Source organism: Sparus aurata, chromosome 9 (genome assembly GCF_900880675.1).
Source record: "Sparus aurata chromosome 9, fSpaAur1.1, whole genome shotgun sequence".
Taxonomy (NCBI): Eukaryota; Metazoa; Chordata; class Actinopteri; order Spariformes; family Sparidae; genus Sparus; species Sparus aurata.
Genome location: NC_044195.1, coordinates 24,521,923 through 24,549,190, shown reverse-complemented (window position 1 = coordinate 24,549,190; position 27,268 = coordinate 24,521,923). Strand labels below are relative to the sequence as shown.

At 42.0% G+C, this 27,268-nt stretch overlaps 1 protein-coding gene across 3 annotated transcripts in view; it reads left to right on the top strand.

Annotated features, from left to right (window-relative positions):
- Positions 1-25,885, top strand: part of epha3 (eph receptor A3) — a 116,009-nt gene extending 90,124 nt beyond the window's left edge. Inside the window, exons 13-19 of one of the 3 annotated variants that reach the window (XM_030428377.1) lie at positions 3,180-3,241; positions 5,484-5,693; positions 8,509-8,658; positions 9,765-9,958; positions 17,003-17,158; positions 21,364-21,486; positions 23,215-23,414. In XM_030428377.1, the coding sequence (XP_030284237.1) occupies positions 3,180-3,241; positions 5,484-5,693; positions 8,509-8,658; positions 9,765-9,958; positions 17,003-17,158; positions 21,364-21,445 (854 nt within the window). In that variant the 3' untranslated portion in view covers positions 21,446-21,486; positions 23,215-23,414. Of the gene's footprint in view, positions 1-3,179; positions 3,242-5,483; positions 5,694-8,508; positions 8,659-9,764; positions 9,959-17,002; positions 17,159-21,363; positions 21,487-23,214 lie in introns of all 3 variants that reach the window. The other 2 variants (XM_030428373.1, XM_030428376.1) reach the window with 2 other exon arrangements.
- Positions 25,886-27,268: the final 1,383 nt, after the last annotated feature.

Genomic DNA, 27,268 nt, shown 5'->3' with positions numbered 1-27,268 from the left:
CTCGATCTCCATTTTTCCAACGCCTTAATTGTTTCATGCCCATTCATTCCAGTCATTTAAATTCAGTGACTCGAGAGCCCGACTTCCTCTAATCAAAATCAGTTTAGCCAGAAAGGAATCAAACTCTTACTTACAGACAAAACACTGAAAGCATATTGTGTTGATTAGTTAAGGGCCCTTCGTGTTCCTGTTTTTTTCTGTCTGCAGTTGGCGTTTTCTGCAGACACGTCAGTGCTTAGAATAATCCGCACTGGGTTAACTACTGTAAAATTATATTTCAGACGAACATATGTGTCATCGCTTGAGTTAACGCTGACAGGAATAACGCTGTAAAATTCGTAATTTCTCCTCGGAACAATTATCGAACTTAAAAAAAAAGTGCATGCTCTGGACTTTTTCTAGTTGCCGTATACTTTATGTTTTTAGGCTTTTTATTCTTGGAATCAAACACAGTCGTGGGAACTGAATTTGGCAAATGTTAATAAATAGATTTCCAGCCTTACACTCAGCGCATTCTGAAAATGAAAGAGTTTTTTATGAGTCTAATCCCTCATTATTGAGAATGTTTGTCTAAAACATCTTATACCACTCTTCCTATTAGTGTCAAGCCGCTGAGAAATGCTTTAATAACACAAGACTGGGGTTTCATTTGCTGCTTTCAGACTAATAGGGGTTACCCAATTTTGTGTGTGTGTGTGTGTGTTTTTGTGTGTGTGTGCGAGTCCATTAGTTTTGGTGGGATACGTGAACACATGTGCGTGAGCTGCAGCGGTGTGAGTGCAGGGCATAGTTTTAGGAGGTCCATTTGATATGCTCTCAGCCACACCTACACACACACACACACACACACACCTACACACACACACGCGCACACACACACACACACACTGCTGCAGGGTGATTTATTAAGCTGCTCCTGTTAATTCTTAATAATCCTGAGACTTTCACACCCCATTTACCTTGCTGCTGCTTTTGGCTGATCCACAGGCTGCATATTTTGCAGGCACACACTCAGACACACACACACACACACACACACACACACACACACATGCATGTACTCTTTTTCTCTCACGCCCATACATACACACAGACACACACACTCTCACTTGTGTTCGTGGAACAAATGGGGCTTGGGGGCCTTTATCTTTGCTGCCAATGTTGAGAATAGAGAGAAAGAGGGAAGGGAAGAGGGCGGGGGACAGGAGGGGAGGACCGGGTGCGTGTGTTCCCGTCTGCGACTATAAAAGCCATCCGCTGGTAAACGAAGCGATCCATCACAGCCTTTTAGGGACGGGGGTGGAGGGTGTTTAACTGTATCTGTATTTTTGTACTGTAATTTAAAGAGAAAGTGTTACATCTATATCAAGACAAGCCATGCTGTTGGGAAAGGTGAATCCCTTTTTGACAGTGGCAAACAGGCATGTACTGAGGAGGATCAGGGCCGCTGTAAAAAGAAAAAAACATTAGTTCTGACTTTTTATTCACAATTCTTGCTCAGAATTGTGAGTTTAAAGTCAAAATTTTTAGATTATAGTCAGATTTGTTAAAGAAAAAGTCAGCAATTTTCTCACAAGTCTGACTTTTTTCTCAGCATTCTAACATTTGTTTTGCTGACTTTAATTCTGTTTTTTTACAGCAGCAAAAAGGCTTGTCTGTAAGAAGAAAAAGAAAATGTGTTATGACCATTTTTTCACAATTCTGGCTTTTTTTCTGACTTTTTCTCTTCGAATTCTCAGAATTCTGGGTTTAAAGTTAAAATTTCTGAGATTACAGTCAGAATTGTGAAAAAAATGTATGTCTTTTTACTCAGAATTCAGAATTTTTTTTTTTTTTTTACCTTTTTTTTACATACAGCAGGAAAAGGGCATGTACAGAAGAAGATTTGGGACAAAAATAGTTTAGATTTTTTTCCCAGACTGAGATTACCGTCAGAAGTGTGAAAAAAAAAATTCTTCCTGTAGCCATCATCCTCTTCTGTGGGCAGGAGAAGCGCTTCAAGTGAGATATTTTTTACCATTAGAAAGTCTCTTCAGGGGAAAATATGTTTGTTTAAATATACATTGTTTACTGTATATGGTTCACAAACTTGAAGTTATAGTTTATTTATCTAACATAATTTGAGCTCACCTTAAGTCTTGGCTCATTCACTTCAAGCTGTTGTGCCAAATGGAAAGTTTTTTTTTAAATGACTGACTCACTGGACATTTTGATTTGTAATTCAATCAGCCCCGCTCAGATCTGCTTTGATTTAATTAAACACATCCAGTCGGCCAACTTCTTCCATCATTATTAGTGGAAAGTTTATTTTTTTCCGATGAGTGTAATGGATTTGTTTCATCTAAAGGTCGATTTCATCACCCTCTCCACTCAGCCCGCGTAATTTACTGAAAAAAAAAAAAGAAAAAAAAAAAGAAATGTCTGTCTCGCCAGATGTGGGGAGGGTTCGCATTAATACATGCAGGAGGGGGTATAAGGAAAAGGAGGAAGGATGGGGTGCTGGAGAAAAAAAAAAGAGAGAGGCAGGGATGATAGAGAAAAGGTAGGTCGGGGATTGAAAGAGGGCAGGGGAAGAGAGGGAGGAGGGCACATTAATCAGAATAGAATGGAGGAGAAGCATGCGGCTGGTGGGAAGTCAAGAGTGAAGCAGAGAGAACAAAGCCATCTGGGACACAAACACCGTCTGACACCCATGCTGTTCATTTAATAACATCTGATTTAAAGGTTTCTTAGAGAGATTTTTCTTCCCCCCCTTTTTTCCCCTCCTGTAATAAACCTTGTGTCAGCCGTACACTCTGATCAGGTACAGATGATAGCAGGCGACGTGGATTTACAGCCAGATCTTCCACAGAAATAAAGATGTCACACTCTGACAGCTGACCTGCCGGGACCCTAAAACTACAACTAGGATCGTTTAATTCTGCTGAGCGCGCGTGTGTGTGTGTGTATGTGTGTGTGACAGACAAAAGAGAGGGGGAGTTCAACCTGGTCCCTATCTGGGCCCGTTTACGTCTGCTTTAAGTCAAGTTACGGCCCTCCCTGTTCACTCCCAGAGAGAATAAATCTGAAATCAATAGGATGCTGGAGTGTAAGTGTCTGTTGTTTGGCTGGACAGCGAACAGAAGTGATTGTTCTCGTACGATGTGCCTGCAGATTTAAACCCTCTTCTTCTGTCACAGGCAAACCCGTCATGATCGTCACAGAATACATGGAGAATGGATCCCTGGACAGTTTCCTGAGAGTGAGTGATAACACAGACAAACGCACACAAACACACACACATATACTCATGTTCAGTGTCTAGAATGGATCATGAGAGACACTCTGAGGCAGTTGGGGGAAAACATGCTTGGAGACCAAGGAAAACACATCAGAGAACATCTCAATGAGGTGAATAAAGTTTTTTTTTTCCACCTGCACAGCATGCAGTCCAATCAATCACTGAGCTTTAGGTCATTCTGTCAAGCAGTACAGTAAATCTTTGCTTTTTGCATTTTAGAAATGACACCTGTCTGTGAGCAGTCCAAACCACAGAGCCCACTGGGTTAACGGGATACAGAACAGCTAATAAATTGTCTGAATCTTTCAGGATATATATGAAAATGCTGAACAGTGACATTTGGTTCAAACGTGTTTAAAATAAACCTGAAAAGTTAAACTATTTAACCTCAAAGTGTAGGACTCAATGAAACATGGACAAATAGAGCAGTATCATGAACCTTAACCCTAGATTTGACAAGCTTAAAAGCTGTCCTTTGCTTCAAAATGTCTTTGAGTATAGATGAAATCGTACTTCCTGGATGCTATCAAATAATAGATACTGCACGTAATATACATCTCTGTATATAAATGCCAGTTTTTGCACTGAAAAAACTCATAATCAGTATTTTCCTAATTATAGAATTGAATTTGTCCGTCTAAAATGAAATTTTCTGTGATAAGGTTACTGAGATATAAAGATGTAGCCAGCAGCAGTCGCTCAGTCCAGACCAGTCGGCACAGAATATGGACTGGTAGCTGGAGAGAAGCCAGATCCCCTCCTGAGCACTGCCAAGATGCCCTTGAGCAAGGCACTGAATCCCTAACTGCTCTTCTTCTTCTTCTTCTTCTTCGTATGAAACCAGTTAATTCCACTGGCTAATAACCTGTATTCAGAGGAAATATAAGGACTCTATAGATTTCTGTAAGTTCTCTTCCAAAGGGTCAGGATTAAAAGTTGATTTTAGCGGTTGTGACTGTTCGAGCTGAACTCCTCACACAGAGCTTATCAAATGTCAACGCTTTATGAACTGCATCTTTACAACTCCTCTGGCCACGGGCTGGATTTGAGTCTTGCCATGCCTCTGTCTCTTGACGAGGAATGGACCTGCCTTGCTGAAATTAGCCAAAGCACAACAGCCAAGCCGCAACACTGGCATGAAAGCGTGTGTACCGATGCCCGTTTTAGCCCTTTTCCACATGTGTCTGCACAGCGTCCAGACACATGCAGGAGGGAGTAACTGTTGTTTCCTGACATTTTTTCCCCCAGAGGCCTGCACTTCACCGTAGAAAATGTGTCATATGTAGAAACACACGCACGAAAATCCAAAGCCATTGTAGCTCTGTGTTCTCAGCCAGGTGGTTCTGGCCACAAATTGCTCCAGACGAAATGGGATGTGAAGCAGGCCCCGTTGGATTTCAAAAGGGAAACACACTCATCTTACAGTCATGTCGCAAACTAGGTGACCTTTGACTAAAACAGAGCAAACGAGTGCACATGAAGAGCAATGGATGGTCACCACTTGTTCTGGATGGATACATTATCCGCTCTTTTACAGTGTTTCATGATGTTCAGCATTTGCTGTCGTCTTTGTTGATATCTCTTTCCCAACTAGACATATAGGCTTACTTGTAAACACTCGCCAGTGTAAAGCAGCGTCAACACTACCGCTTGCCAATGCAAATAGAAAAAAAAATGTGTTTTGTGTTTACATCTTGTCCGGGGTCTGTTTGAATGCCACGTCTAACCGCTTTGCAAACAATTTGTTGAGCTAAAAATCCAGTTTGGATATCAAGGATTTGCACCACGAACACACGTCCCTGCTTTTTTTTCTACGAATGTCACAGATTAGGTCACTCGGCTCAAGAGAAAGGGCTCCCGTTGGTCATCGCATCAGCCATTATATTATAAATATGTAATAATAGTGGAGCGGATAGCAGTAAATGGGCTGAACGAGAAAGACCGTTTTATTTATATATTGGTCTGATCCTAATGTCCATACATTACTGCCTTGGTATTTCACAGCTGAGCTGAAGATGAGGTACAGAATGTCAAAGGTGGCTTTCAAAGGTTAATGAAAATGCTGTGGTTACTAATGTAGAGAGCTTTCATTTTATGCAAATATTCCAAAAGGTCAGACCCTCTGTGTTTTATGTAAAATATATTAAGAGTGTAGCATTAACAGTGTACGCCTGCTCTTTCCTTCCTTCCTTCTCTCTTTCAGAAACACGATGCCCAGTTTACAGGCATCCAGCTGGTTGGCATGCTGCGTGGCATCGCCTCGGGCATGAAGTATCTGTCAGACATGGGCTACGTTCACCGAGACCTGGCAGCTCGAAACATCCTGGTCAACAGCAATCTGGTGTGTAAAGTGTCAGACTTTGGCCTGTCCCGAGTCCTGGAGGACGACCCGGAGGCTGCTTACACCACCAGGGTGAGCTGGAACAAAAACTCAATTAAGGACATAAATGACAGCGTGAATAAATATGTTGGGCACCGTCCCAGGGCAAACCATTTATTTCAGGGATGTGTTAGTCACAGTAAAAGCTCCCAGAATGCAACAAAAAAGGGTCTACTGTTCCCCTATTAAATCAGCAGTTATTAATGTTCTTGTCTTTGTGGCTACCGAGTGCATAATCACATAAATTATAATGAAATGAGCTACATATATACACCTCCATCCTCGCTTGCCATCTCTCTCCTTCACATGTCGTATAATGAGGTAATCTTAGAAAACAGACGCACACTGCATCTGTCTTCCATTCTCCTTGCATGGTAAGGGGAGAAGACCACATAAAGAAAAGCAAATTTGTGATAAGACTGACATTTATTCGCAGAGCCTCACCTCCCTGAATCACAGTGCACATTCCAAGAATGATGCGTCCTGATAGGATGCATTATACCGATAAAAACTCATATGTGTACACGAGTATGTGGAACAGAATTTGGTTCAGGTTCACCGCTTGTGGCATAAATGTCCTCTAAAGCATCTTTCATCATAGTCTTTCAATGGTATCACATCTCACTTTTAGAGGTTTGGGTATGACTTTACAACAAGGTACACAAAACTGTGAGTAGTTACCGGGGAGCGAGTAAGGAACGACTCAGGAATGACTTAATAGTTTATGAATCGTTAATGAATAATTCCCAAATAACTGTGGTTGGAGGACTATGTAGTAGATAACAATGAGTTACTAGAGAGAGACTAGGAGATACTATATTAACGAATCATTAGGTAATGATTACTTTACCATGAATATCTGTGAATTTACATGCTGGCCACTCTCTTCATGAGTTGATGATTGACTATCAACCAGCTGATTGGCACCAACTTGTGATGACTCGTGAACTACTAATTACTGAATCATTAGTTACTCTTTCTGTGTACCTCAAGTAAAGTGAGACATCATACTGATTAATTACCCAGCAGACTCCTTAAACACTTATAACTGAATCATCCTGACTGAATCCTACTTGCTCATCAGTTACTGCTCATATTTTTCCGTCCCTTTTTGTAAAGTGTTACCCCTGCCCTTTGTCTCTGGCTTTTATTTCTGCAACTTAGGTGATATTTGAAGATTTACTTTACAACTTGGCCTCAACTCTCTTAACTTTTTTTTTTATATATATATATATATAAAAACTGAGACCATAAAACCTGAACAACAGTGACAGTTTGGACTGATTTGATTTAGAGCTTCCATAGCAACGTCAACTGTGGAAACATTCTCAGTGCTCAGACATTCTCTGAGGATATTTCTTGCAACACCCCGAATAGAAGCCTCAAGAATACAAACCCCAAAAAGAAAGTCCCTCTAGTATGTGAGACAATTCAGTTTTCGAGAAACAAGTATGAACATCTCGGAGGCAGGCCAGTGTCAGTTTGAGGAGATTTGCACTGGACCTATTTCACCATATTTAACTTGTTTCAGTTGTTGAACCATGTGTCACAGAATTAAACACTATTGACAGAAATGCCACACTTCAGGCATTTATATGTAGTTTTTGCAGCGTGCATGTGTGCGGGTGTGTGCATGTGCGAGTGTGTGTGTGGTCGTCTTCGTCGTAGGATCCTGTGGTCGAGACTGTTCGTGCAGCCCCTTTAAACACAGTATAATTTTCTGGCTGAGAATTGCTTGTCAAATAAACAGTCAGTGTGCCGTTTGCCTTTCTCCCAGAAATACATAATCTAAAATAATAAGACAGAATAATAAACTCTGCCATGTTACAGTAACTAACACTCCACACACGCTGGCAGATGTCCATCCCTCAGTGGAACTTTCTTTTCTTTTAAAGTCCGTAGCCTCGACTTTTCAGGCAAAATGGATGATTGACTTTGTATATGTGTGTTTTGTGCACGTGAGCCAAGCGCGTGTGTGGTGTTCACACGTCTCGCCCTTTGACCTCTTCGCGGAGCAGGTGTGACAGCGGTGTTACTTTATGGATCAGGCAGAATTAGACGGGGCTTCTTAGCAAGGCAGCGCGTGTGAATGCACAGCACCAGGCGAGAGCCGAGCGACTTGGCCGATGTCTCTGTTAGCTTTGGCTGCCGCCAGCCTCTTTTCCGCAGCCACATTTTCTTCATTTGTGCTGCTTCTCAGCTCGGATGATGAATGTAGCAGACACGACAGTGAGAATTTCAGCAGGAAACTTTGGATTATGGTTTTATTAATGTGTCTTTTCCTTCTTTCTTTAAGGTTGATGCCAAACACCCTTTGATTAAAAATAAATATGACCTATATGTATGTTCTTGTACGAAGGTGCAGTGTCACTTTATATGGCTACACTCAAATTCAAATTTCATAGAACAATATTTCAATTTCCAATATTTGTGTCATGCTTGCCTTGTGACGGAGCAAAAATATTCAATCAGACATTTGAAAATCTCTTCTGAAGGTTTCACTGCAGGCCCTCCACACCACATTACAATAATATTTCGGATAACTATTACAGTTTGGATCTGTGGTTGAGATCATCACGCTCAGCCCAAACCACAGAGTCCACTGGGTTAACAGGATACAGAACAGCTTATGAATTGTCTGAATCTTTCAGGATATATATGCAGGCCTTTGGATGTGACAGAAACCAGAGTGTATCGGGTGTCATATACCAAATATTAGATATATGTATCATGTAGCCCAAAGAACATGGTAAAATAGGTGCCAAGATTGTGTTAGAATATACTGAATGATACACTGACTGGATTACTGACTGACTGATTAATCTTTCTCTCGCTCTCTGTCTCTCAGGGAGGTAAGATCCCTATCCGGTGGACGGCTCCAGAGGCTATTGCCTACAGGAAGTTTACATCAGCCAGCGATGCTTGGAGTTATGGCATTGTGCTCTGGGAAGTGATGTCATATGGGGAACGGCCATACTGGGAGATGTCCAATCAGGATGTGAGTACTGCCACTGTGCCAAGTTAAATTCCCTTAGCAGCGGCGACTGTGTGGCGTGCCCAGCGCTGCAGCGGTGCTGCCAGCCCCGATGGGAAGGAAGTTAAGGCACCAGCATCTCCCACTGATCAACCCCGCCTCCTAGAAATTGTTTTTTGTAGAGTGGTAAATAGTTTTCGTGATTATGTATGTTGGATGAGAGACAGCGTTTCTTTCAGTGGATGAAATGCGCAGCCTTGGAGATGCAAGGTGGTGGTCAGGGTGGACGTACAGTGGGAGATGTTTGTGGTTAGGTTAAGGCAACAAAAGCACTTTGGTGATGGAAACAGGGAGATCGGGATTTAGGGCAAATTCCTAAGGCCTCAAGTCACTGCTGTATGAAAGAAGAGATCAGGAACTTTCTCAACCTGAACCAAAGGGCTGACGGTGCCAACACAAAATCATGAAATAGTTGAATGATGCTGTCATCAATGCAAGTGGAACGTGTATTGCACGTTTCCCTGTTTTGGTGTGAACACTAAATGGTGGGAACACTTTCCGTATATTTCAAAACATTTGCTGATGAAATCTTTAAGGTAAATGTCATAGGATGAAGGAATATAAGAGGGAAATAAGGGAATGTGTTATGTAAAAAGGTAGTGTTAGCTGCTGTTAGAATCAAGACTGAAACATTGAATGTTTCACCCTAGCGATCACATTATTAGGGTGTAGTGCAGCGTGTCTTGAATGGTTCTAAAAGGCTTGCCGTATTAAATTCATTCAGAAGTGGCTCATTTGCAGCATTATGTCATTTAATTTATTAAGCTCCCCATTCATCGAAGTAGAAACTTTTTTTTTCTTTTTTTTTTTCGCCGGATCCATTTCATGTCACAACCAGCTCCACAATGCAATAGCTTAACGGATTAAGTGTTGTATCAAAAACTTCAGTATGCGTAATCCACCACTTACACTCAGGGCATAATGATATATTGAATATCTCTACAAGGATAGCTTTAAAGCCCACATAACAAAACAGCCGTAACAACTAGAACAGAACATATTAGATGTTTTGATACTGAAGATTTTCCATTTTTCATTTCTCAAGTCTTGACTTTCCCTCCTACATCTAGGTAATAAAGGCTGTGGATGAGGGTTACCGCCTGCCCCCGCCCATGGACTGCCCTGCCACCCTCTACCAGCTGATGTTGGACTGCTGGCAGAAAGAGAGGAACAACCGGCCCAAGTTCGAACAGATCGTCAGCATCCTGGATAAACTCATCCGTAACCCCGGTAGCCTCAAAATCACAGCCAACACCACGTCCAGGTATGAGAAGTACGCTGCATGTTTTTATAAAAAGAAAGAATTTATAAGAGGAAAAAGTGCCTGCAGGTGATGCGGGGAGGCAGAGGTGGTCGGCTTTCATCTGCTGATCTAGACTTCTGCCGCTTGCATGTGAGGAACGTTGGGTGTGCGGCAGTTTGTTGAATGTGAATCAGTGAGAGAGTTGCCATCCGGTTTCAGTAGTTGAATCTTCAAAGGACTAGCAAGTAATCGTTTATGTTATCACACAATTCAAACAATAAAGCCAAGACTGAACAATGCAGTTACTGTTTTCCTGGTGACGTTTCGCTCCTGCCTTTGCTTCCCATGTAGTTGACTAACAGACACCTGGCTCCAGGCAGTCCAGCACTCCCCATTATGACTTCCATGCAAAGCATTATGGGCCGTCGCCGGTCAATACATAGCCTGCTTAGTGATCAGCTAAGACCTTTGTTTTATTGTCCGTGAATGAAGCACAATTCACGGTTAATAGACGATAAAAAAGACAAAGTGATCCAGTTTTTCAGGGGGGAAAAGGAGGTTATGTATTAGCATTTAATGCCTTTCTCCCCCGGTGCACTTCTGTTTGTTTTTGGAACCAGGCGCTACAGGAGCTCGACATAAATATTGCCTTCCTGCTTCCTGTGTTTGCAGGGTGTTACATGAGAATTAGCACGACTTATCACATCATCCCCCCCATATTTACTTAAAACTATTTGTTTTCCTCATCTTTCCCTTTCCCATGCAGTCTAATGTCATATTCCACTTGTTGTTATGCTGCTTTTTGTTTACCCCCGTCTTTACCGGCCCTTATACTTTCCTCCTTTCTTGGGACCACCGTTCTTTCCCAGGGGGCCGTGGGGAACCAGAGCAGTCCATGTACAGTTGTCAATTCTCAGCCGGGAGGAGGGGCAGGCGCTAGGTCTGCAGCAGACGGCCATGGTATTATGGAGACGTCAAAGCTCATAACATTGACTAATGATTTCTTAAGAAAGTGAAAATAGGTCCCTTGGAGTTTGCATGTAATTTCCCTGATTGGCTTTTAACACCGGGCGAGCACAGGCCGGCCGACAGAGGTGGCTGGGGTGATTTATGAGAGCTGTGTATGTACGTGTGTGTCTGCGTGTGAGTGTGTGTGGCGGTGGCAGTTGCACAGCGGGAGCAGCTGCACTCAGCTCCACACACCTCGTTTGTCTCAGGGCTGTCCTGGCTCTCTAATGGAGCGCCCCACCTCCTCCACGAAGCCCAGACCAACGCCTGGGACTGGGGTAGAGCATCTCGGGTGGGACCTGGTCACAGTTTACTGTCCCTGCATGAGGATGGAGAGGGACCAGGGTCATCGGGCTAAGGTTGGCGGCCCGGGACTAATTACGGGCTAACAGGAGCCCATACAGGGTCAGAAGCCTACTGTCTATCCGATTGGCTTTACAGGGCGTATAGAACATAAAGGATCGCAGTTTATTTTGTTTCTTTGTGGTCAGCAAGAAACACACCAGAACACAACTCCTTCTAAATACATGTCAGTCAATGTTAATGTGCAGTGGTCAGTACAGATGTAGTTGCTTTGGGCTTTCTACGTAATAAACTTTTTTCCCCAAGCCATACAAGCTAAACTGAGTAATGACAAGCTTCTGTAAACCTGTAACAATAAATCACATCTATTACATTAGTCCTCTCCGTAACTCAAACAACCTCTGTCTGGAGACTAAGGGTCCGTTAATTTCCAGTAGTTAGGGCTGGGCTGGAAATGGGGTTTGAAACAAAAGCAAAGCCGTTCCCTGGTGAAGGGCTTGGAGGGAAGTAACTGGGGCTGTGGCCATGGCCCACAGAAGGAGGTCTATGCTGGTGTGGATTTTGGCCTGTAGGGTCAGGTTGGGACTGGAAATGGAAATGGGAAGAAAGTTTTCAATTAGTGAAAGGAGACCAGTTTAGGGTACTAAAGAATGCACATATGTATGCAAAAGTGCACAGACAGCAAAGTAACTATTTGAAAAAGGTCCTTTCAAAAAGTACTCGGCAGGTGTTTGGACGACCCATTTGTCTTTCTCTTACTGACTTTAATCAATCAGATTAACAGCAGGATAACGCAACCAGAACCCTTGAGTTGAGATCTGTATGACAAAGGATGTCGAAAATGGCGATAGTCACATGATTCAGGGAGAGTTCCAGCACTTTCTAAGCGGGCAGTTCAAATGCATGAATACAGAGAGACAGTTAGTAGTTAGCAGTTGTAGTTAATACATGATTTATTGATTAATTGATTTTCAGTACTGGGCTGCTAGTATTAGCAACTTACTTCCACTGCTTTAGACAAAAAGTCCTTTGGAGTAAATAGAGATCACATGACTCTCTCTAATCAAGGAGCTCTGGACGCGACCACCAGTTGGGTAACGTTAAGTCATACTCTTGCCACATCCGGGTGGGAAAAGAGCAAAAACATCTTATTCTCTCTTATTTTTCGTTTCTTTCAATAAAAGAAATACTCTCGAGTTGTCATATAACCGATGGTATAGCAGCATCTACGACAACCTCTTTTCAAGCCGCCGTTGTTATTTTCTTCTCTCGCTGGTCGCCGCGCTGAAAACCTCACCTGCGGCTGCCAGCAGTTCCTCATAGGCTGCCGATTGGTACGAACTAGTGTGTTTCAGCTGCGAGAACATGGCATGAACCCTGGCAATAATAGACATGATCTTGAAAACTGAATGGGTGATACAAGATTGGTATTTTGGCATTGGAGTCCAGAACCATTAAATGAAATCACCCAAACACCAAAACTGTGTCTCCTAAAGACAACTAGAACTCTACGCTGAAACGTTGGCAAGTGAGATGAATTAAGAGTTCGGAGTAAGAGCCGTGCATGCCTGACTGGAATCCAATCAAAATGTTACACTTGGATTAGTTTGGGTTAATAGCTTCCCTCGGACCACCTGAGTAGTATTGATTTGGCATGCATCATATCCATCAGCCAGCGGAGGATGCCGAATGGACACATCAACGTCTCGGCTCAGAGTCCTAACGTCGGTCCCGTACAGAACCGTCAGTCTAACCTCTCCCAGTGACATCCTGGGAATTGTCCCACTAACACAGTGAGACTTGAATTCCTCCCACTCCGTCCTGCCCACATGTATCTGTTCAAGCTCCTCTCCTCATCCTCCTCGCTCCTCCCCTGAGAGCTCTAAAAACAAGAGACTACACAGCCCTGGTTATTTAGAGGTCAAAAGAATGAAAGATTGAGCAGAAAAAAGGGGAAGGGAAATGAAAACGAGAAGGGGGGTAGACTTTATTCTCTCTCCCGTGTATGTATTCTTCCTTCTGTTCGAGCGGGTGTTTTCTGCATTCTTATATGGTGCTAAGTCCACGAGGGGTTTCGAAACCCCCCTCTGCCTTCAGACAGATGCTTCCTTTTGTCTTTATTTTCCTCTCCATCGCTTCCCTCTGTTTCCCGGTTTTCCTCTCCAATCATCTTGTCTCCCGAGTTGCCGTGAAATGTTGCTGAAGATGTTATAACAAAGGAAACAAAGAAAATGATAAGGGAGGGGAAACAAGGTCATTTGCAGTTTATCTCTCCGAGGAGGCAGGAGAGGGGAAAAGAAAGGAGGAGGATGAAGGGGAAGATGAGATCCGAGGAGAAAAAATGAACAAGAGGGGTACAGGAAAGGAGAGGATCAATAATCCTGCAAAAAAGATGAGCGCTTTATCCTGACAGCCCCAAAAGTGAGAATCTAAGAAATTGTGGCTATAAATATCTTTTTGCCCCAATATTCATTTCAGCAAAAGTCGGTCATAACTATTCATTCAAGCGTTCCTTCATGCCGCCTTAAAAAAATAGTCACTTACAACTCCACTGTCCTCTCAGGGAGATTCACACACTAGCTTCTTTTCCCCTCATGCACCTCCCAGTCCCCGATTCCCCTCTTTTCCTACAAACGAGTCTCTCCAGGGGGTCCTGGGGGGGCCCTCAGAATTTTGACAGGCCTCTGATCTGGCAGGAAAAGACTCAATCATTGTAACAACACCCACTCCAATGCCTCAAATGCATCTTTTTTTTTCCTTTCCCCTTTTTCCTGCCACAGCTTGAGATGTCATCTCGCTTCTCTTCTCTCTGTTTACCTTTTTGTTAGCCTCGCATGGTGTTTTTTGGCAACGTTGCACAATGGCGGCTTGATGATTTTCTACTGTGATAATCTATTGATTGTGTTATGCCTCTTTAAGTCAAAATATACAGCATCCACATGAAGGGAACAAAGCATATATTGCAGTTTTCCAGTGCTACAAACGATTAAAGTTAAAAAGTTACCCTTGTGAGTACTTGGGGAACTTTTATTTCTCACTTCTTCACAATAAAAGCATGGGTAGATGTTAAATTCAGCAAATAAGGGCATGTGCGCCTCTACTCTTTTATCACTCATCCTTAATATTTCTGTTTTACTTCTGAAATACAATGAAGATCAATGAAAGATTGAGACAATCCAAAATGGTATGTAGTGCAGATGACACGTAGATGTATCTCATGTGAAGACACTTAATTTGTGACATTAGATATTTGGTGAATGATGACATTTTAACGGGAGATTGTGCATATTTCTGATTGAGTCAAGTTTATAATTTCACTACCCATATTTTAAATTCCAATACACCTACTTTGTAGGTAAAAATATGTTTAACCTTTTTTTGGTACTAGAAAATGTTTCAATCAAGTTTTTCAAACCTTGCAAGTGGATTACATTAACCTAATCATTGGTAATATTTCCCAGATTCTCGCACATAATAATGCACACTGGCTCCAAACGTACCTGCCGATCCAAATCAGTTATGTAGAAGTGGACTTCCTGGTATTCTAATGAGTTTATTTACACGGCTATGAATAGTGTCCCCAGAGGGAGAACTACCCTTTTCCCTGTTCTGTCCTGCCTTGTTTGCGAGACTGTATTCCCTTGTGTGCATTTGTTTGTGTGTGTGTGTGTGCGTGCGTGTGTGTGTGTGTGTGTGTGTGTGTGTGTGTGTGTGTGTGTGTGTGTGTGTGTGTGTGTGTGCGTGTGTGTGTGTGTGTGTGTGTGCCAGTCTTGACGTAGGTGCCTTTGTCTTTGCTGCAAGGCAGGTGCAGCCTTTCTTTAGGACAAAAGGGGAGTGTTTGCAACCCAGTTTTGAACGCTACCCCCAAATTTAGCAATAAAACAAACAGAATGTGTTAACCGTCACGTTTGATTGGTCATTGTGTTCGGAGACCCAGACTGACCCCGATGTGTTTTATTGGCCTGGTTTCCTCCTTCTCGCCTCGATGCGATCAGGTTTCACAAGAACAAAGTGAGACACATTCGTGTACAGCCTCCACGGTGACATCAGAGATCAGACGCTGATAAATCTTCAGTGTCTTCTCCGCTCTCCTCTGATCCTCTCTGTGTGTCTGTCTCACTCTCTCGCACTTCCTCTCCCCCCCTCCCCGACGTCTTCGGCAACCATCAATCAGAGCGAGTCAGCGCAGAGCCCGCAGCCTTTCCCTTCACCCTCTACTGTTGACTGAGCACTCTAAAGCCCAACGCGGTGCATTTAATTTAATTTGATCCAATTGAAGCCATCAGGTCTAATCAAATCTAAAATTGCATTTCGCCGCATGGCACATGTACAGCAGGAAAACGGTAATGACATTAGACAGAAACCGATGCTGCTTTTGTTAGTAAAGTTGTCTGTGAATATGTTAAATATATTATGGAAATATTTTCTGTGACGGTTTGATTTCCCCCCCGTATTCAAAGCCCAAAGGCACTTTGCAGGTTCAGTGTATATCAGTATGTAACAGTTTGTGTGGATCACTGATGAGAGCCGTCTGGTTTTCGTTTAGTCATGTATAGGTGTGCCAGCACAGTGTGTATGTACAAATGTATAAATGTAAGTATAAGTTTGATATGATTCAAATATTTTATACATGTGTATAATGTTATAAGGTATAACATTTTTTAAATTCAATTATTTAATCTTCTTCCATGCCATTCATTCCTTCTCAAGTTTCCCTTTAATCGGTTTCAGGTTTTATAACATTTCACCAACATTGTACAGCTACAGAAATCATAACACTTTTACACTAACATTAGTATGTATGTGTTTTTTTTAAGTATGTAGGTAACCCACTAAAAATTGTTTATTTACTCCTTTCGCATTGCCAGGAGACCAGTTGCGCTGAAAAACAGGCAACAACTGAAAGCAGCAGATCATAAACCTCATCAGAAAAAAAAAATTCCAGACAACGTTAAAAAAAGTCTTTACGACATTCTGAATTACACACATTACATTTTTTCCAGAGCTGGTAACAGAATTTGCTGAGGAGTGAGACCTCTCGCTCCTTTCATGCAGCGTACAAGTGAAATGAAAAAATCTGGTAGAAGCTTCACAACTAACATGATCAGTCAGGCAGAGTTGTAGATCAAGTTCAGAAGCGTTGCTGATGAATATGATTATGACGTGTTCAGCCCCGGAGCCCGTCATGACTCTGTGACTGAGTGTCAACAGTGCACAAAGGATGACAAGTCGGTGATGAAAGATCTGTTAACCCAGCTTTAAATGAAACACTGACTGCTGCCAATAGTATAGCAGCAATAATGAATTAGTAGTATCAATGGGGAACTCTCTGCAATGTACAGTAAGGCAGTCTATGTGCTGACGGTGCTGCCTGCTCTTCTCCGCCTCTGCCAGAGTATGCTACACCGCTCACTGTAAATATTCCTGCAACAATGTCGCAATCGTTGCAGCTACTGAGGCTGCTGCTCAGAAAGCACTCTAGGTGCCCTGCCCTCATACTGTCCACCTGCGGGCTTTGATTTCCCCGGGGGGGAAGTTTTCTTATCGTCACTCCCCATTCAAGTGACAAGAACGGGGCATATATGCTCAGAACAAACTCCATACTATGCATTGACATTGACATCAATGAATGAGGTGGATACAGAGAAAAAAGCAGTTTGGAACTGATGATTTGACGTGTCACCTGATGATCTGGTTCTTATGCCATCGTGTTCCTGTAAAATCTTTAACGATACTCCGCCTGTGTCCTCTCAGGCCGGCCAACTTGTTGTTGGACAGGAGCAGTTCAGAAGTTCCCTCTGCGGGTACGATGGCTGACTGGATGGATGGAATGAGGACCCTGCCCTGCAAGGAGGCCTTCTCCGGGGTCAGCTACAGCTCCTGTGACACCCTGGCCAAGACCTCCACAGAGTAAGACAACCACACACACAGATACACACACACACTGAGCTTCTCTGCCTATTCATGTCAGCAGTGTATACAGGGCCCCAGTACCCGTGGCAAGACCCAGGAATTTGAAGAGGCTCTTGGTGAAGTTTATACACACACACACACTCTTGTTCTCAGCGAGTAAAGAAAGCTATAGAGCCCTTACCAAAGGTGTCCAGATGAGAGTCATGGTAATTCATAATGACAGGCCTTTAGCCACGCTCTCAATGTTGCAAGTATGACCACAGAGGGAGAAGGTGAGAGCGTCAAAAGACAGAGTGATAAAGAGAGAAAGGAAAGTTCCATATGGGTGAGGGAACGAGAGAGAAACTATTGAGGGAGAGAAGGAGAGGGGAAGGCTTGACAAGATAAAAGAGCTGAGAGAAGGGGCCTTTGAACGAGCAGATAAAGGCAAAGCTGTCAAATAGGTATGCATGGCACTCTTCTATACCGTGAAGCGTTAAAACACAAAGCCAAGAACTGTCAGAAAATTATTTGGGAGGAAATCTGGAGGTTTCACATTGAATGAGAGCACGCTGCAGGACGTACAGTATGTTTTCACTACAGTGAACAGATCTGAAGTTCTCTCTGTTGAGGTAAAGCTAAAGTTAATCAACATCCCCTTGTAATGTAATGTAATCATGATACATAAGCTAACAGCAAGATATAACTCCAACTACCGAGGCCAACACACAACGTTACGTTATAAGCTGCAGTCTGGCCGGACTACAGAGCAGCTTCTTCCCTTCGAGCTGCGAGGTATCTCTAATCATTCTCAGCTCCCCACTATAAAAAGGAGTTTATGACTCACCCGAACCACGAGTCGGAATCCAACCCAATGACAGACACTGAGAATAACTATGTAGAAATAACTGATCTTCTTCTAATGGTCCCATTTAGCTTTTATAGGTCATATAAAGGCGTCAGTATTAATTTGAGACCGTTTTTTTATAACCGTTCCATGACAAATATGTTGGCAAAATGTGTTTTGTAGCAAATGCGAAGCACCCAGATGTTTTTCTTATGCATGGACATTTATATGGTTATGTTTAGGCACCGCTGATTCCCTTAATGTGGCCATGTGTTGGTTGTTTTTGGTTTAAAAAAAAAAAATGGATGTCAATTCTGACTTCAAGCACAAAATAGGACTGATTTGCACATCATGTCAGTAAGAAATGAGCAATGTTACTCCAAAACAAGCAAATGATTTGCGCACAGATGTTTTTTTTTTCTTTTTGTTGTTCTTGAGTGCGTTCAGTTCTGCAGTATGAGGAACTATGAGGAACTGTATTTTATTTCAAAGGGACTTTATAGGGACGGAGACAGGGAGTAAAAAGTCGGACTCCGCTGACGGGATCTCCATGCTGACTAAAGGGTCTGAGATAGTGGATCAGATCGTGGTCAGTCCTGCACTTAAAACGACTTAAATGAATTATGAATCCCCGGCAGAGTGTTAATAAATCCTGAGATTAAACCGATAAACAAGCCCTCCCTCGGACTTACAGTTCAGAGTGCAGCTATTTCCCGGTCTTCTTCTTCTCTCTCTTCTCTCTCTCTCCCTCCCTCTGTCGACCTGCTGCTGCTTTAATTGGTGTGGAATGTGACCGGATAAATAATTGGACGTTTCTAATCATTGTGATCAAGGCGGCCGTTCGCTGTGGTGACGGCAGTAGCGGCGGGGCGGTCGGCGGGGAGGTAGTGGTGGTCAGCGCTGCAGTCAGCTGTAACTGCTGTCAATAACTTACCAAACCACCAATCGTTTACACTGATGGCCGGAGAAGAAGCAATGTGTGCGAAAAAAGGTGAAAAATGGTGTATGTGGGTGAAGAAAAGGAAAGTTGAAATCTTCTCACATGGGCAGCTACAAAATGCAATGACTTGTGGCTAAAACCATAGAACCTTGTATCCTACAGCTTCAATTAGAAAAGGGAACTCTGACACTTTATGCCAAAGGAACAAGCAGCAAAATGCAGCTTTACTCGAGAGTGTTGACTCACTGCTGCGAAAGAGACATTTGTGGATAAGTAGCAATAACACTGAGTCTCTTTAATGATGATTTGCGCTTGTTGTTCTCGACACACACATTTTTGCTCTCGACATCTCTCATCCCATTCATTCAATGAATATGTTTCTAATTACTGAAAAGTTGTCTTCATTCAACATGTTCCAAAAAAAAAAAAAAAAAAAAAGAGCTCACACTGCACTACATGGAAATACACATTAGGTATCGACAGAATACATGGCAGATAAACTGCCCTGGAGTAACCTTGCACTAAAGAAATCATCTTAGTCTATGATGCGTCTCTGTAGCTAGATGCTAAATTGGATTACTGCAGTATTAATCCACTGAAGGCTGAAGCTAAGGCACCCAAGGCTTGCTCAGCTACAAGGCTAACAAACTTGGCTTGAGACCGGGGCATTGCTCAATATAGATCGCTGTATTGATTTGTACAGTCTTAATCTAGTCCTTGATATTCAGCACAAGGCTCGGCGATGCTCTGACCTCCGAGGAGCAGTAATCATACTTGGCTGCAGTGTGCTGACTCATCTGCTGGAGTAATTTAAGTCCTTTTTTTTTTTTTTTTTCCCGAGATGGGATGGAACGGATTGACTGAGGAATACTGCATCATTTGGACTATTTTCTTCCTCTGGACAGGGTGCATGCAAGGTTCATGTCAGGTATTTGATTGAGGGAAGTGATGAACTTGGTCCTGAGCCTGGACACATGTGCCCGTGAGTGATAATAAAGTGATGCAGCTGTTAAAGTTGGTGGGTTTCTGTTTACGAAAAAAACACCAGAACTCACTTTTAAGTTAACACTGTGGCACTCTTTAGGAAGGAACTTTCAGGTGTTTTTGTGTTAATATGATGCGTAACCTCATGTGTTTCATGTTGCAGCAGTTTATACATGTTCTATCACTGTCTGTTTCTGATATGATTCGGGACACTCTCCTGATATAACAAAGGCCCATCTTATTAAGAAAGGGGTAATGTTAATTTACACCCATTTACGCGCAACTCCTGGAGAGTACATTGGCTCAAAAATGCAGAACATAACTTTTGTGATGCAAAGAAAAGATGGCAACACAACTGTTCGGACGCAGAACAGCATTAAGGCACAACAGTGATGAGTTACTATGTGTTTTCTGATGTATGCTGGCAATTTATTTTTAGGGTCTCCACACTTATCAAGACATCAAAACTTGGCTACATGACAGATTCGAATATATGATTTGCATTAAAATGAATTAACTCTAAGAACAATGAACAATGTTATTGCACATGACTCCAAGTTCATCTCCTTATGAATTTACAATGTGTTGCTACTTAACACTGTTGAGGCGTGAGTTTATGTTGTGATATGTCTTATTGTGTTTGCTTTTCAGATGCCTTTCCACACCATAGTTTAAAGCAACAGGTTTTATAGGCTTTAGATTATTAATGGTTATATCCCAAAAGCAAAGAGTCACAATTATACAAACTGAATCATAGTAAAGCTTAATTATGACCTCTACCTCGATTGCAATTGTTGGGTTTTTTAGCTTTTTTATTTTTGTCATTTTTAACAGTTTTTAGCTAAGATTTAAATTTTTTGCTGTTAAAATTACTGTCCACCAGCGACATGAAATATCGTATTTTCTGTATCTTTTGAGGCAGTATATTTTGCTTACAGATACTTTCCATGGCACTTAAAGGTCTAAAGAGTATTTTTGCTAACAATTTACAATAACCATCATTAACAAATGGTACATTCATTGTTAATTAAACTCTAGTTAAAAGTTATTTCACAACAATCAATGAAAAGCTTGTATAATATGTTGTTAATGGTTGATTAATATTCTGTAGTGCATCTACAAACATGGCCATTATAAAGTGCAACCTATGTATAGGAACCTTTGCAATTGCTAAGTAAATAGTTTGTACAGCATTACAACACTTAAATAATGATTAACTAAAGTAAATTATTTTTGTATTTACCATTTATTGGCTTTTATAAAATGTTACCATATTTTTCTTTCTTGTCTGTAACATTAATGTTTGTTTGTCTTGCATTGTAAAGTCAAATTTAATCATTAAGCATGTATTATCACATTTGAAATGTGCCTTAACTACTGTTCTAGAGGAAGCACATATTGATGACAACCAGTTCAAAATGTTAATGTTTGCCCGGCCTGGCTGTTTCTCAGTAGAGTGGTTCTGACGGAGGTCCACGTCACACCGGCCACTTGCCCAGAATGGGAGCCGTCCATGGGAATCACCACTCTCTAACGCCCAGCCCAGCTCCTCTCCGCCTCCTCAGGCTCTGGATGGTGGGTGGAGGACCAAGAACAACCAGCACTAACCTACCTCCAGAACCACTGACTAGGCTCTCACTTGTCTGACTATTAAAGGGATAGTTAGTTGATATTAAAAGGTGCTATATGTAAGAATGGGCCATCTCCTAAATTCACACTCCAAACATAGCTGCTAGCTGCTGTTAATTGTAGCTGTGGTTACCTAGTAAGTACAGTTAACCATGAAGCTAATGAGCACTGGGGTAGTGTCGGCATTGTTAACTATCTGACTAACATCTCCCGTGGTACAACGTGGCTAGGGTTTAGCTGGTTAACATGTTAACTCCAATAGATGTCTTTACAACCCAATACATAGATACTGTCATTTCTGCACATTCTCTTGTGTGATCATTTTAGTTTTAAACACATTCTTACATATTGCACCTTTAAGTGATATCTTAATAGTTGTGTTTCCATCCAGCTGTATTTGGAGACCTGCAAATAATGTGGTTGTGGCTGGTAATGTTGGTCTATATCGCAAATGAGGTCGATCTCAAGACAACAAAAGAAAACATTCTGAGAAAACTAGCATGACAGATATTACCAATGAACAATATTAGACCTTAAATGCTCCTAATTATTACCCTTTATTTTGCTAGCTGTAGCTGTCCCAAGACTATTGCCTTTCAATGGCATCCTGTTTAAGTCAAAACCTCTTTTGGTCTTTTTTAGTGGTAAACTTTATGGAAAACATACAACAAATTGTACAGTTTGCATTTAAAACGTAAATACGAGTAAACTATCCCTTTATATTGTGGCACCAAGTGAAGGAACGCTGTGATTCTTGTCGCTTTCAGTTTTCTTGCTGGTCAAGACGTTTTCCAACGTTTTCCAGATGTCTGCTATTCTGGCTGCTCTGGAGAACTACACGCTCTGCTTGCATCTGAATAATATGAACTTTACCGCGACACTAAGATGTCTCAATGGCTAAAAGTGTTTGTCGCGGTGACACCACCACCGCAACACTGCTGCTTCTACTAATACCATTGTTATTGCTACTAGATGGGCAGAAGAGATGAGTCTTAACGTGTGCCGTGACTTCTTGTGTACACTCATCTCTAAAGTTATTTTTCCAGGTTGTTGTTTCTGTATATTTCAAAAAGGACTTGGATGTTTCAATGAGCTGACTAACTACTGTGTGTACTCGATGTATGTCAGTCATAACACACTTGAAACTGACGCTGTAGCTACACACATGGTCTTTTCTTACACTTGAATGCATGTGACTAATCTTTTACGGGCTTCTACGAGTTTTAACAAGTTAACAGATTTCTTTGAATGCGAGTATTGTATGCTACACATGGACCAGTGCTGCTCCTGTCCACATACTAGTCCCACTTCAATGCAATGCAGGAAACTAGGTCTCTTATGCCACCGTGGCCCTGTTTCCTCCACTGACAGGGTCATAATAGCAGCTGTCAGTGGAGCCCCATAGGCCCACCTCCGTTTCCGTTAGTGATGGAGAGTGGAGGCAACACCCCTCCCCCTCTTATACCACCTCAAGAGATGTGGCAGCCCAGTGGCCTTCTGGGAAATGCAGTCCTTTGTGAATGACAGATGCAAGGGAGCAGCACTGGGAGCATGTCATCAAATGTCACATGGGTGTCACATCCGCCAACACTAACGCGCATTTTCCCCCATCTTTTTTCTCCCCATCTTTCCCTCCATCATTGTCTGGTCCCACTCCTCTCTCCGCCCTCTCAGGGATCTGAAAAAAGTTGGAGTGACTATCGTTGGACCGCAGAAGAAGATCGTGAGCAGCCTCAAAGCCCTAGATTCCCACACCAAGAACGGCCCGGTACCTGTTTAAGACAAATGAACCCCGAGGATTGAGAACACAAGAGACCTGTCTGTCAGCGTGGTTGCTACTCACAGTCTAACACGGTGGCTTCATATCTAAACAGGAAATGGATGGAAAAATATGATTCAAACGAGGGCTTCCATTGTTTTCTTTGAGAGATGATATCGCGTCCTGACAGATGAAGAGCTCAGTGCGGCGCTGCCAGCTGACTCTTCAGCCCTCCGTCCCTTCATGCCCAAGTTGAGATGCCTTACAGACAAATAAGAGGGTAGAAAAAGTGAAAAGCCAAGGAGGTCAGAGAGACCTGGCCTGAGATACAAACTTGGACTGGACTAGGATACAGGGCAAGGACTGGACTAACATAAAGCCGGAGCTCTCCAATACTGGCTCAGCTGGATTGCACAGCCTTCCCTTTATGGTTTTGAAAAAAAAAAAAAAGAAAGGGGACGGGCATGCTCACAGTCTCCTCCCACCGCGCCTGTGGAACGAGGCGGTGAAACAGCTTGAGATGCCTTGTGTAGAGGAGCATGGCCGACAGCAGCAGCTCACCCCGGATGTGGACCCTTCTTGGACTAATGAGGTCTCGAGGCGTGAGATTTTGTTTGTAACTACCTACATTTACCGTCTCTATCCATGAAGGAGCCCGTACGGACACGCACCTAGACAATAACCGAGCCATCTTACTCCGTAGCTCTAACCTATAGCATTTGCATTCAGTAGACATGTCACATAAAAAAAAAAGCAATAATTATGATAATCAGTTCAATAGTCTCATCGTATGGACGCCATGAGTCCGTCACGTGTACAACGTATTGAATGCTGTGCTTTTCGAAAGGTACTGGGGCCATAACACACTTCACACGCAAGAGTTTTCTTTATGGTGACATCTATGTTCTATGTGCTTCTGAGCAGATGTTGTACAGTTCTAGCGCCATTCCCTCAACCCCGATGCCCCTTTTTTTGTGTGAAATCTCAGGATGTACACGTTAATTGTGCTACTTTCTTCGAACAAGGGGGGAAGAGAGAAAAGAGAGAAGGCGGCAGAGCCAGAGGGGCAAGAAAAAGAGGAAACTGTGAGAAGGAAATTGGAAGGAGGAAAAAAGAACTTAAATAAGACGGAGCGGTGACGTCAAGGCCGCCGGCTTCAGACAATTCTTGCTGTGTTGCGGAAGTGTTTTTAACTAGAAGTGAGGTTTTTTTTTTGTTTGTTTTTTACTTCTTCAGGTAAGATTGGTCAGCATCATCAACCCTACACATCAAGTGTCACTTCTAACGAACGGGATCTGTTTTTCCGCGTACAATACGTTTAAAAAGGTCGAGATCAGCAGCTGATCTGAGGGTGTTTCAGTCCGTTTTGCTTTGGACAGAATAACTTATTAACAAAAAGAACTAATTAGCCGTTAATCCATAAATGCTTGTGTGTTTAATGCAAAAAGTAGAGTGCCTCCTCTCGTTGGGTTGGATCGTCGTGGGATCACTGAGCAAAAAGCTCTGTTTTTGATTAATTTGTCTTCTTTTTTTGGGGGGAGGGTGGGGGTTTAATCACTGCCCTAAACTAACAAGGTGTGAAAATGCCCTGAAAGAGATGCAACACTTCCAGAAAATGACTGCTTTCTGTATCCTAGTACATCATACTGTATGCCCAGGGTGGGATTTCCTAAAGGCACCTTAAAAACGGAGATGATCTTTGTACTGTGAAGACTTAAAGATGTTTGACATCACCCGGCCGATTCCTTCAGTGCAACATTTACCCAGTATTTCTAAACTGGCACTTTGGTACTTTGTGCTGTTGGACGGGTAATATCTTTAAGCTTCTTCAGAGCACTTACCGTTGTATAAAACTATTTGAGCACTTTGAATGGACGTTTTATTGCCTTGGCCAATGGACAAAGGTGATTTTCGGTGCTTTTGGGAACCCCGGCCCTGTCCATCGTGTCAGTCGGTCCTCTGTTACTCGGTCTTACCTGTGGATGCTGCTGTTGCTGCTATGCGTTTCTAATTAGCATGTACATAATGTAAAACCATCGTAATGATAGCAACTAGCGCTACAGATCCCACTATATGTACATGGCCATCCTTCTTTGTACAAATGTTTGTATGTATAAAAGAATAAATAAAAAAAATTGTGCAACATTTTTAATTAAAAAAAGAGACAAAAATCATCTGTATTATATTTTATCTTATTTTGAATTATATGTCTGCTCTGTTTTTTTTTTCTTTTCTACAATAAAAAGGCAATTATGATTACATTATTATTTATTTGTTAACATTACACAGCGCAATGATGATGTTTTTTTGTTGTTTTCTGTAGCATACAGTAAATTATGTGTCAGTGCTATCTGTGTTTTTGGTTTTTTGACTTACTTTATAAACCTGGGACATCTGAGAGAGCAATACTGTTATGCACCCTATCCCTCATCTTCTGTCTCAAGACTGACCCGTGTGTCTGTGTGAGAGTTTACGTGTGCAAATGTAGATGGCCTTGTCTACTAATGTAAAATGATTTGTAGTGGAAACATTTATATTTTTATAATAAATATTGGCAAAATATTTTCCAAAAAATGGACGATGATAGAGCTGCTCCTGTGTTTTCATTGCATCCTGTCACCATGTTGCGCGGCGGCAAATAATTTTTGGGCTTCTCTTCTAACTGTAAGCATATTTCCATATGTTGAAAAGATCAAGTCAACCACTCATAACTCAGATGTCGTCTCTCTCTTTTTTTTTTATTATACATTCCACAGATCAATCTTTTGGCACATCCTGCCTTCTACGGGATAAAAGCCAGCAATCATTCGGCTGACATATATAGTGTACGGAACAGGTGTTTCAAATCACTGAGTTCACAGGTCAATGAACCTGAACAGAGAAGGAGTCCATAGAGAGGTCATTCATAGCCACATTTATAAGTCTTCACTATTAAGTATAACAAGATGTCAGTGCTTGTGTTTGAATTGAACAATGAGTCTACAAAATAATTTATCGTTCCATACTCAGGATTTAAAGTAAAATAAAGAGAGATCAAAATACACTTGTAGTTAGAAAATGATATAAATAAAATAAAATATAAGATCAACAGAAAATTAACACTTAATATCGAATATCTCATTGAAAGAATTACAAAATAAAAAGTAGTGTTAAGTAAAAGTGGGTCAAATTTTAATAGACACATATAACTGTACATTAACGATGCAGTATATAAGATTTATAGTTCAAAACACTTAAAACTGAACTAAATTTATCTACAGAGTTTATCTAACAAACATCCACTGGAGTTAGCATGCTAACCAGCTAGCCCTGACCCCTAAAACCTCTTTCTCCCAGTGGTCCAAAGCTCCTGGGCAAGCAGAGTAAACACCAAAACTCCCCTGGCTGTCCGGCTAGCTGCATGGCTAACTGAGCTAACAAGCTAACAGTAGCTACGGATCATAGTTGTATAGTTTGAATGCAGCAATCAACTGGACAGCCAGGGGAGTTTTGGTGTTTATACCGCTAGCACAGGAGCTTCGGACAGCTGAGAAAAAGAGATTTTCGGGGCCAAATGAGCTAACAAGCTAACAGTGGCTACAGATCATAGATGTATAGTTTGAATAGTTTGCAGCAGTTAGAAGTTATGCTGGTGATATGCTGCCTCTATTTGTTTCTAGTATGAATTCAAAGTGGCTAATTGTTACTTATTGCACCTTTAATATTAAGCAAAGTTTAGCAAATAGGTGCATTTCAGACCTACTACACTCCGTCCACAAACTCTCCCACATCTGTTAACCAGCTTCCAATTTATCCACCTCTGTTTCTAATCCTCTGCACCCAGCTGCCTCCTCCTCCTCTCCTCTCGTCTCCCCACCGCCACATCTAATAAAGTATTTTGTTTCCGATCATCCGTAGTTAAAGTCAATTTGTTGTCTGATTTTAATGTGGAGTATCAGTGTACTTTTTTTTCTATTTTGGCTGGCTGGG